This window comes from Folsomia candida, unplaced genomic scaffold (assembly GCF_002217175.1).
Source record: "Folsomia candida strain VU population unplaced genomic scaffold, ASM221717v1 Fcan01_Sc018, whole genome shotgun sequence".
Taxonomy (NCBI): domain Eukaryota; kingdom Metazoa; phylum Arthropoda; class Collembola; order Entomobryomorpha; family Isotomidae; genus Folsomia; species Folsomia candida.
Window position 1 is genome coordinate 2,090,120 of NW_019091210.1, and position 12,025 is coordinate 2,102,144.

Consider the following 12,025-nt stretch of genomic DNA (forward strand, 5'->3'; position numbering starts at 1 on the left):
TATGCCAGGTCTCATTTCCAAGCTGGGTACTTCTTGACCTTTCGGGACGCTCAACTTGTACCGCTGCAAGAGTGAGGTGATTCCCAAAAATGCAACAATGTTCGTTTGCAGTTCTCCAGGACAGTTTCTCTTCCCTGAAGAAACGTTAATAAAAAATAAATAATACTTGGAAATTATAAAATCATGCAAATTTAAAAACTACAAAAATTTTAAACTCGCCGAATGAAAAGGAAATAATTTTTCCCGCATTGACGACCTGTCCAGCCTTGTCGAGGAAACGTTCCGGTCGAAATGCTGCTGGATCAGGCCAATCCTCCTTATTTTCATAGTACAGCCGTGTGTCGCTTATGATGATTGTGTCCTAGCAATCATGAATACATAATTAAATACCAAATATCTGTATCACAGATAAGCATAGGGCGGGTATCTAGATCCCAAAAATTTAAATATGTGTATTGGCACACATTTCTACGTTTTCAGATATGTACCAAATGTTTCCGCTATAATCTGAAAAATACGTATTTTATCGGCATTTTTTTTCAATATACACATATTCTGTAAATATTCCAAAAATGATTTTTTTACTTTGAGATATTCGACCACAAAAAATTCCAGTTCATTACATTCAAAAATACAAAACTTTGCGAAAATTATTTTTTTTTCTTGGTAGTTAGTTTGTAAATATTTTGCAATTTTTTTATAAAAATGAAAATTTGATGTTGAAATACTAAATTAATAATAAATACTAAAGGTTACATAATTGTGCCATAATTATAGTGTTTTGACGCATTTATCTTCATACCTTTTGAATAATGTAGTTCTTATAGGCAATATCCGACAAGGCACGACGAGGGAGCAAGTTCTGGACGAATTGTCCCTTCCGATGCGCCTCCAAGAAGAAGGCTTAGATGTACGGCATTCTAATTAGTAAAGAGAAGAATGAATATGCCTAGTTATTTACTTGAAAATGTACGGGGTGGTTTAAACGTCACATTACAGTGGAAAATTTTCCAATTAGAAAATCAGTAAATTTCCATTACCTTGGTAATTATCCAAATTTTGCCTCTTAAAGTCAACATTTTGAGGATTTATATAGCAAGGTTGATATTAAAGAGAGTTGGATAATCAACAAAAATCTCAATCCAAAATCCTCATAACTAACATTGCGATGGTGTGAAGTGTAACCCTCCGATTTGGCTGAAATTTTGAAATTATCTGATCCATGTCAATACAACCAACGTTTCTTGAGGCAGTTTGTGCGATGGTCAGAATTTTCCAAAATATTTGAGGGCAAAGTAGAAAAACGGGTGATTTTTCCTGGCGGAGAAAGCAAACTCAAGTTCCATTTACTTCCGGTGTTAAAAATCGCATGTTTTTTTTAAATTTGGCCTCAAATATTTTGGCAAATTCTGACCATCGCACAAACTGCCTGAAGAAACCTTTAGTTGTATTGACATGGATCACATAATGTCAAAATTTCAACCAAATTGGAGGGTTACACTTCACACCATCGCATTGTAAGAGAGATTTATGGACTATTCCCTTTGCAATATTTTCCATTGAACCACGTGTACATTTCTGTAACAGTTCAATGCAAATGAGGTAATCCTACACACTTTTTCTTATCGGAAAAACTAAGGTCTCCTCCATCCGGTGAAACTTTTAAAATTTCTTGATAAACTTTCTCCTGTACGTCCGGATAAGTTATGAGGAATAAAATTACGATCAATATAAACGTGTTCGACGTGTCGGTACTGGCGAGCATCAAATCTTGAAATGTAAGAAGAAAATTGTCAGCTAAGCAAAAGATTAGTTAATTAATGGAATTAATAATTAAGTCAAACTATGTAATGCATAATTTAAATTTAAGTACAATTAAAAATTTTAGGATCCGTGGTACAATTTTGGACGAAAGCTTCCAATAAATTTTTTGGCGTTGTGACCTGCACTGTCTTCATTTTTGCATCAGTTTCGTTGAACAAATTCTGCAAATTGGACGATAAAGTAGTTATTCTCTGTTCATCATGGTCAGGCACTTCATTCAGATAGATAAATCTTATAATTCATATTTTATACATTATCACACTCTTAGAAATCCAATATTTCCAAGTGGTATTCATGAATGACTGCACAGAAGTGGTTTTGATAAGTAATACGGTAAGTAATATTTTGGTATTATAGTTTTACCATAGCGGTAGTACATTTTTACGGATCGGTACATATAATTTTAACACCAAGCTGTTGTAGGAAATGTAATACCGCGAAATCAGTACCTGCGGGACTACATACATATACCAGATTTTGAACAGTACATAACTCGTCAAAGTTAAATCTACTGTTTCGAAATTTCGCCAAAAATATATAACACATAGGATTACTAAAGATTTTACATAAAGGACTAATTATTTAAAAATTTATTTTGATGTTCTTACTTGCGCAATTGAATTGCACGTCTGGAAAAAGTCCATCTGCACATTGTATCCTAATGCGTTTGGAAAGATAAATCTCAAAAATGGAAACGCATTTACGATTCCGGTCCCAAAAACGCTGACTCGAACGAAAGCATCTCCTTTCTCGGAGAGGATTTTTATAGACGGTTCGTCTTCTGGGGACAGACGACCAACTATCATTTGCCACATGATGGAAAGTATGGAATCGTTGTAGAGAAGTTCCACATCGAGGTCACAGCTCGTCTTTTCAAATCCTATCTTATCATCAATTGAGGCGAATAAACGTTTCGATGCGACCTACTTAGAAATTTTATGTTTGGATTTCTTAATTTTTAAATTTTATAGGATTAGTTTTTTGTTTTACTTTAATAAAACGTTCCATATCAGAAGATTTGCCAAAACCGAAATCTTTCAACGTTTTAAACGTCCAAGGTCTCAACTTTTCCCAGACTTCTCCTTCAGAAAAAGAGATTCCTAAATTCTTATGGAAACATCGATCTGCAAACATTCCTGAAAAATCGCGAGCAAATGTTGCCTCATTGGAGAGGATGGTTTGCATGGCTTCCTTTGAGGTGAGCACGACTGAAATAAATTTTTAATTTGGCATAAGTCTTTAATTTACATAATTAATCTATTAATTTGCATACTTAAAATTGCACGATTAAAATTATAGGCTAAATTGGATATGAGAACATTTAAAATCTGTATTTATTTTCTACATAAGTCCTCCGGACTCACCTGACTTTTTAGATCCGATCCTTAAGGAATATATTTCTCCATATTTTTCAGCCAAGTTTCCCATGGCTAAGGTCATTTTATCCGACGCGTTCGCCAAATCTGGCAAATTTCCTAGAATTGGCCACGGTTTTGGTCCTGCAGAAAAATCACAAAACTTTACGATTTATAATAAACTCCAGATTTACAACTTGTACGAAATTAGCAAGTTATGGTGAGACAATTCATGTCAACCTTCGTAACTCCGTAACCACATAAACTTCCGCAGATCGACAGCTTACGAACCAAAAACATGCCATTGATCTTCGTACATAACGTTTTGTACATACATATGTTCGTAAGTAAAACTTAACTTAGAAAAGTTTGTAAGTTACGGACTTACGCAAAGACTAAATTCCCATTCTATCTAGGGAAGTGCGCCTAGCGGAGGACACTGGTCGAAAAACGCCGTATGGCTCCGCACGCGAATTTAAAAATAAAATCTTTTGTTAAAGTTTTCGACAAACTTATGTTGACTTCAAAAATCATGATGTATTACAAGTATTATTTTAAATAATGCCCACAACTTTTTTAGGTCGAAATCAAAGCAGACACTTTACATAAAATTTTTCAAAAAATATGATCGAAACTAACCAGAATAGAATTTAGCCGAATTTTCAAATGGGCGGTTTTCTTTTCAGTCAAGGGTCAGAAAGTCTGATATGGCTTCAAATTTAAATCGACAAGCAAGTTTCCTAAAAAATTGGGGAATATGTCAGAAAAGAAATGACCCTGAATTCTTCACTATAAATGACCCCAGTGACCAAAATACGTACGCGAAAAACTGGATCAAATGAGTTTTGGAATCCACGGTCATTGGTCATCATCTTCTGCAGAAAATTATTTTTTGGCTTAACGTAACTCGCTGTCAATAAGTCAAAATTCCTAAAAATTGCCAAAAAGTTAAAAAATTTTGATTTTTTTGCCGAGAGGAAATTGCCCAAAACTTTCCCCGATGTGGTCACATTGAAAAAGCCGGGACGGATTTTAAACGCTAATATCCTAAGAAATACAGAATGGATGGACTGATTTCAACCGAATGTGGTAGCAAGCTAGCTCCAGGTGGGTGAGAAAGTTTTTTTTGAAGTTTTCAGGAAGAAAGTGGTTGTGGAAGCCACACACGAAGCAGAGCAAACTATGGTTGAGTGTGATTGTAGGGTAGGGTCATTACTTTATCATCGTAAATTTTTAGTACACCCAGTCCGCTATATTTCCAGATATCCACATTTTTATGCCAGTCTCTTGCGCTAGATGCACTTCCCTATATGTATTTGTTTTTAATTTTCGTGAAGTTTTCACAATGTGTGCACGTATGTAAAATTGAACGTATTAAAAATTACATACCTGGTGGTTCCTTGTCATCATGATTATTTTTTAACAGCAAATAGTAAAGTATCAGGAAAGCAGTGATTCCAAGAGCGCAATAGAGAAACATCTTTCTCCCGTGAAATAAATTTTGCTACTACCCCGACCTTCAATAAGATGCGATTGCATACTTAATAAAACTTTTAGGGGAGGCTAGTCCTCAATCAAGCATACATATGCATGTCACATACATAGGCGTAGCTGTTATGTAATCACTAAATTTCATAGACTGTGAAAACTTGCATGTATGTATGTACATAATCGCAAATATATGTATTGTCCCGGACAAGATAGCAGTAAATTCTACCTGCACGGAATATTTGCACATGTTGCCTTGAACTGCGCAGAAGAGGACGGCATGGATATGAAATAATCGAGCTGCTTTGCCATTGCCACGACAAAAGCTGTAAATTTCCACCCGGATGGTGATGATAAAACTTGCACAAACAAAAATCTGGACGTGTAATTAAGAAAAACTGGATTGGGCATTTCACAATGACATATATAGCACTTTACTAAATACATTGCCAGCAATTTTGTTGGGAATAGTGTGGCATGACACGTGACAAAATAAGTGATACTTACAGATGTACGTACATTTACATTAACAAAAAATTTAAGACCATATGAGATGAACCGAACTGTTTCATGATGGAGTGATCAATCCTGATGAGGAGTTGAAAAAACTGAATCAAACTTATAGCGAATTTACTGATATTAATGTTCAAAGATGAAATACGTTGGAATTTGACTAAAGAAAGTTAAATACACATATGTAGATGCATGCATGCATGCGTGTGTACATCTGTACCATGCGTAATTGTGGATACAATTCAAGCTTTGAAGGCTTTTAGTTTTATTAACTTAAACCTTTAAATTAATAAAACTAAATTTCAATATTTCTATTAACATTCAGAGCATTACCATGTAAAAGTTTTCACATTATAACTTGTACCTGACGTTGTAACGTTCTTGGTCAGACTGAAGGTGGACATTTCGATACCGCTGAAAAAAATAAACCCCACCAAACCCGACAAGACCCAGGACGGACAAGATTGCCAATATAATCAGCAGAATGTCCCAACCTGGTGAATCCGATGGCTGTTCGTCCCCTTGCGAGTTGCTTTCTTTTTCATGAACGTCCAAGTTAGACTGATTGGTCACCCGTTCTTCTAACACCGTCGTCGTTGTCATAGTCGCAGTTGTAGCAGGCGGCTGGGTCGTCCTTGGGGTTGTTTTTGTTACGAAGGATTGCATGACTGTTGGACAAGTATTTCCGCAAAGTGAGAACGACTGGGTGTAAAAGGCAGGAACATGCCCATGATGGAAGCCCCACCACCATAAGCCATGCAGGTTTGGATATCCTGGCCGCAATTGGACCGAGTTCCCCCCACACGAGAGGTCTCCATGTAATTCGACACAGGTGGTTGTGGCAGTTCCTGAAATTTTAATGGACATCCTCCCAGTCGGAAGTGACGGAAGTGTGATGCACTGCATTCCAGATATTGAGAATGTATAATTGGTTCCTGTATGAAATGCTCAGAATGTGAATTTGTTCTCACAAAATCACTTGATCATATAATCAGGGTACGCTGCCTCGGGGTTGTGTGGCGTTGGAGTTTTTGTCCGCTTTTATGCTATCAAATTTCCGGGAAAACCCAATGCTTAATGGGTTGTTGCGGGTTGTTCATAGATTCTTGAAATATTTAGGGCATATTGAAATAAAATTCTGAATTATTCTGGATTCAGTATCAAATTTTGAGCATTTTTATGTTCGACTTGAATTGCCAAGTATTTAGCATTATTGCTTTGCTTTAATGGTCACGCTAAACATTAACTCGTCACTTAAAAATCCAATGAAAATATTTAAAATTGCATGCTAAACTAGAACATTGAATTAGTTTTACTCTAATAATATGTAATTCTAATATGAAATTTTACTTCAGCCCACAAAATCAACAAAAACCCACAAAAATCCAAAAACCCAGAAAAACTCCGGGACAACACCCGAGGTTGGGTTTTTCTAGAAAAACCTCGTATTTTTCCGAACCCTGATCATAATATTTCTTTGCACCTTTATAGGTCCCCTGATCATAAAATGTAACATTAGTTGGAATATCCCTCCTTATTCCGGCCCAATTTTGAGGATCGCATTTTTCCAAACACGGCCCGATTGAAGTAACCATCATTTTTTCATTGGCGACCAAAATGTCGTCCTCCCAACGATGTGCTGCCATGTCGTCGACATATTTGAAATAACCACTAGTTCGAAGTCGGATGAATTGTCCGACGCAGTTTTCTTGGGAATAAATGTTGATACAGTTCCCTTTTGTTTCAATTTTATGGATGTCACCAGATTCCGATTTGGGTATGGCGGGAATGCAACGTTCCACGTTAAAAATTCTTGCTAAAGATTTAGAAAGAAAAACCGGGCTACATAAATATTTAAATATACGCGAAAAAGTAATGTACATATATTTATGTATCTTATGGAATTGCATAAATCCGTCATTATGAGGAGACGAAAACTCCTTAATGCAGTTTAATAAGTCAATCCAAATACTTTTTATGCTTTTTTCTTACGAATTGTCGTATTGTCATCTATGAGGTGAATTTCAATGGTTTGAGCAAATCCAAAACTTGATTGAATTCCGATAGTCATAAGTAGCACTGTTATCTTTAATATTCTTGACTCTGCAGTATGCATTTAGTAAACTTATATTATTAATAGTAGTGTAATTAATAATTGTTATTAATTTGATTGATAATCAAATCAGAAAGAGCTATGGACGTGTTGATTATTTACGTATGTATTTGTTACATACACACAACGTAGTTTGTTACACACACAAGTAACTAATCTGAAAAATGATACAAATTTTGTCAAGATTTGTACACAGATGTTGTACAGTTTGCATGGAGGTTATATATACTTCATATTCTACATAAATATAAAAGTGGCGAACAATAATCCAAGCATGTTTAACTTAATCAACCACCACTTACTCAACATCGATATGGCCAAGAAAATCATAATTAATATACATATCATGTAATGCAAAATTCGTGATCGTCTTAACTATCTACGACATATATGAATAAATTAGTTAACCATCCCGTTACCTGAAGATACATATCTAGGTTTGACGAAGTATGCCATCCCATATTGTGTATAGAAATTAATAATTTTGCAAATTCAGATACACACTGTACATATAAATATTTCCTGATCAGAGTTTGCTTGAAGTGTTGCCTTAACTTGATGGATAGCACAGGCCTGGACTGGATAAATGCGTAAGCAATCTCGACAAAGTGTGACAAGGTCGATAGCCTAGTAAATGTATAACATTCATAATATGATTGTGTATTTGATGTGTGTTTGTGAAAATGATCAGCTAAAACAAATGATAAAAATATACGCATGAATTTACTGATAACTGATGTTCAGTATGCATATTTGAATTAAGTTAAGCTTATTGGCGTCGCGTAATTGAAGTCATAGTGGTTGTCGTTGTGGTGGTTGTTGTCGTCGTTGTCGTTGTAGTTGTCGTTGTCGTTGTCGTTGTCGTTGTCGTTGTAGTTGTCGTTGTCGTTGTCGTTGTAGTTGTCGTTGTCGTTGTCGTTGTCGTTGTCGTTGTCGTTGTAGTTGTCGTTGTCGTTGTCGTTGTAGTTGTCGTTGTCGTTGTCGTTGTCGTTGTCGTTGTCGTTGTCGTTGTCGTTGTCGTTGTAGTTGTCGTTGTCGTTGTCGTTGTCGTTGTCGTTGTCGTTGTCGTTGTAGTTGTCGTTGTCGTTGTCGTTGTCGTTGTCGTTGTAGTTGTCGTTGTCGTTGTCGTTGTCGTTGTCGTTGTCGTTGTCGTTGTCGTTGTCGTTGTCGTTGTCGTTGTCGTTGTTGGCGAGGTTGTTTCCGTTGTAGGTGTGGTAGTCGTCGTCGTCGTTGTCCTTTCGAACGTTGTTGTTGTCGTTGTGGGTGTGATTGTTTCCGCTGCAGGTGTGGTTTCTTTCATTGTGGGCGTGGTTGCTGTCGTTGTGGGTGTGGTTCTGGTCGTAATGGGTGTTGCTTTTGTTGCTATAGGCGTGGTTATCGTCGTTGAGGGCTTGATTGTTGTAGGTGTGGTTGTTGTTGTTCTTGGCGTTGCGGGTGTGTTTGTCGTCGTTTTTGGGCTGGTTATTGGTCGCGTGGTTATTGTGGTGGGCGTAGTACTTGTCATCGTGGTGGTGGATGTACTATTCATTATTGAGCAGTTGTCCAACGATGTTGGGCAAGCATATCCGCAAGGTGAGATTGACTGGACGTAATAGAAATATCTTTCCCATCATGGAAGCCCAACCGCCATATTCGATGCAGGAATGGATATCCTGGCCGCAATTGGACCGAATTCCCCCCGCACGAGGGGTCTCCATGTAATTCGACACATGCGGTTGTCTTAGTTCCTGAAATTTTAATTGACTCCCACAACTTAAAGGGGTGAAGTTGTGATGCACTGCATGCCAGCTAGTGATGTATAATTGGCTCCTGAAATATTCGAGACGTCAATTGGTTTAATTTTCTCTCACAAATTGAGCTTATCATATATGTACCGTTCTCTACTCACCTTCATACTTCTCCACGTCATACAGGGTAACATTAGTTGGGATATCTGTCCTCATTCCAATTTTGAGGGTCACATTTCTCAAAACAAGGTCCGATTGAACCAATTATCATGTTTTCATTGGCAACCAAAATGTCGTCCTCCGAACGATGTGCCGCTATGTCGTCCACATATGTGAGCACAGGAATTGTTTGAAGTCGGATGAATTGACCTGTGCAGTTTTCTCGAGAATGAATGTTGATACAGTTCCCATTTGTTTCAAGTTGAGAGATGTCGCCAGATTCGGATTTGGGTATGACGGGAATGCAACGATCCGCGTTGTAACGTACTGCCAAATATTTAGAAAGAAAATATGGATAAATATTCCGATTGGTGCACATACTGTATATCTAATGCAATTGCATAAATCGATTTAAAAAATAAAATTCGAAATAATTTAATGTAAATTTATTGTTATATAAATATTGTTATATAAATATTTATTGTTATATAAATTTAATGTTAATTTAAAATAATTTAATGTTTAATACAGTAATTTAGTGAAAATTCGAGCCAACTAATTTTTGTTTATATTTTTACCTATTGACTTTGTGTCATTTGTGACATGAATTTCAATGTTTCGGGGAATTAAGGACGCGAAATTTAGCTGAATTCTAACCGTGATAAGCAGCACTGCTATTACTACCAGTCTTGACTTCATTTTGTATTAAGTTTTGTATTTTGTACATTTTGTAACTTCTTTTAAATTCCTTGATTTACACTTATGTATTACACAAATTTTACAAAGTATGCAAAGTTAGGCAAGACTTGTGCATAGTCAAGTATTCACAGGAGGCTAAATGGTTAAAAATCATCCAAACATGTTCAATTTAATGAACCAGAGCGTAATAAGTATCGACATGTTCCCAAGAAATTAATAATCGCGAAATATGTAAGCATGTATCACGTACTACGAAACGCGTGGAGGTCTTGTAAAAAAAATAAGTTAACCATTCAGTTATGTATGTAAAGATGGGTTTGTACAAGCGTCGTATCCCGTATTCCTGTACAAGTAAATGATTTTTTACTGCTGATCAAATTCCAATGTGCGTATATATTATGATTCATGAGATGAGATGGTGAGTAACCGTCCAGCATAATGATATATATTTCTGAAAAAAAACATCTTTGCTTCTCTTCTCCACTCTTTTTGTTGCCTGTTTATTTTAATCGGTGCAGAAGTTTGGTACAGAATTAAACAAATTTTCCTTTGCAATGTATGTATGTACAAAGGAGTATTTATGAATGACATGCACTTCTCTACACATTGCCAACTTAAGTAGACATGAGTCATGTCACATGAGCAGTTTTGACAAAGTGTTTATGCAAATGCTAGCACGTGCTTTAATCGCTAGTACTTGTAATTGAAGAGATCACGTGACTGAATTATCCAAAGTATGTACATAGTATCCTATTTCATACAGGGCGAAAGTACTTATAATATAAATATTCTGTATATGTATTACTCCATTTTATTTTAAACCACATACATATTTTTGTTTTTTATTTTATTTTATTGATGTCATTATTATATATGTAGTAATTTACTACGAAATAATGACTTACTTACCATTAGTAAGTACACAAGTACGTACTTGCATATGCTATGTACTTATTTCAATATAAAAAAGGTAAGTAGAAATTTTAGACCTAAAGTCCTTGGATTCACGTCGCAATTCTAATTCTAATTCTAATTCTAATCCTCGCAATTCAAATCGCACAGTTTTGTATTAAAAAACATCTAATCACACGAAAATATCAAATTGTTTTCAAACAAGACCAATTTTCGTCTTAACAACAACAATCACGTCCACGTGGCACTTATCTTTCCATTGAATTGCCAAAACATATTCCAATATAGATATTTGCAACGATGCTAAGACCCGCATATAAAATTGTTGATCAATTTTAAATCCAAAAAATAGATCATGTTGCAGTGATATAACGTACGTACATATGTATGTACATGCACGGGAAAATAATAAATATGTAGGCTTGGAATAATTTTCATGAAGAACAATTTGGTTTCAATTTCCTGCAAAAGTTCAGGTAAAGCCATTTCCAAATTTAAACGAAATATTTTCAAACGACGACGTCAAACAAGACAACAATCCTGCTAATAAATATTGTATTTTGATCTTTTGTATAATTAGGTTTGACCTTCATAAGTTTAATAGTGTGACTAGAAGTTTGACGTCACTTTGTGTTGATCATTTTGTTCGAGAAACCTTTTGCTGGTGAGGTACATAAATCAAATAATTGTGAATATTGCAAGTTAACTATGTAAATACATATTTAATATAAACCACTATCTGGCTAACCTGGAAAATCAAATTGATTGATTGGGCTACATGTGTAGATAGATAAATCGCTGAAACTCGACGCAATTAAGGTCCACGGAAAGGCTTCCAGAATATGAAGAAGATTCTACGCATTTCAAGCAGCCTGAAGTTTTGCACATGTAAAAAACTATTTACTAAAGTTATTATACCAAGTCCACCTTATTGTCTAAATACATACGCCTATATTGTGAATATTTACACACTTCCGCCCGAGAAAATTTTATTTAATTATTTGTGACAATATTTGACAAATATTTGCATACTTAAAATTAAATCTATGCATTTAGTATTTACACAGACACAAAATGCAATTTGAAGGCGTAGTAGTTTAACTCTGTCAGCTTTAAGTGAAGCATATAAAAATCATTAAAACGAAGATTTCCATACGCGAAATCCAAATTGCTTGTTCCAACCAACCCAAAAATCATGAGAAAAATCATTATTTTCCGTCGGGTAGAGCGCCACC

General features: G+C 35.6%; 1 protein-coding gene across 7 annotated transcripts; it reads right to left on the reverse strand.

Annotated features, from left to right (window-relative positions):
- Positions 1–220: 220 nt before the first annotated feature.
- On the reverse strand, positions 221–7,500 carry LOC110857110 (cytochrome P450 2K6). 7 transcript variants are annotated; one of them, XM_035857753.1, is made up of 11 exons: positions 7,173–7,500; positions 6,664–6,996; positions 4,569–6,115; positions 3,189–3,323; positions 2,815–3,032; positions 2,433–2,747; positions 1,874–1,985; positions 1,509–1,797; positions 1,041–1,136; positions 803–920; positions 221–361 (listed from the first exon to the last, which is right to left on the reverse strand). In XM_035857753.1, the coding sequence occupies exons 3-8, from the start codon at positions 4,657–4,659 to the stop codon at positions 1,589–1,591; spliced, it is 1,080 nt and encodes a 359-aa protein (XP_035713646.1). In that variant the 5' UTR covers positions 4,660–6,115; positions 6,664–6,996; positions 7,173–7,500; the 3' UTR covers positions 221–361; positions 803–920; positions 1,041–1,136; positions 1,509–1,588. The 7 variants fall into 7 exon arrangements, with proteins under 7 accessions (XP_035713646.1, XP_035713644.1, XP_035713648.1 ...); XM_035857751.1 differs by having other exon boundaries at positions 1,041–1,157; positions 7,173–7,499; XM_035857755.1 differs by having other exon boundaries at positions 1,041–1,770.
- Between the last annotated feature and the right edge of the window lie 4,525 nt (positions 7,501–12,025).

Coding starts and splice junctions, on each gene's coding strand:
- LOC110857110 (XM_035857753.1), bottom strand. CDS start 4,659: ATGTTTCTCTATTGCGCTCTTGGAATCACTGCTTTCCTGATACTTTAC. Junction 3,324..4,568: donor TGATGACAAGGAACCACCAG/GTATGTAATTTT, acceptor ATTTTTCTGCAG/GACCAAAACCGTGGCCAATT. Junction 3,033..3,188: donor GATCGGATCTAAAAAGTCAG/GTGAGTCCGGAG, acceptor AATTTATTTCAG/TCGTGCTCACCTCAAAGGAA.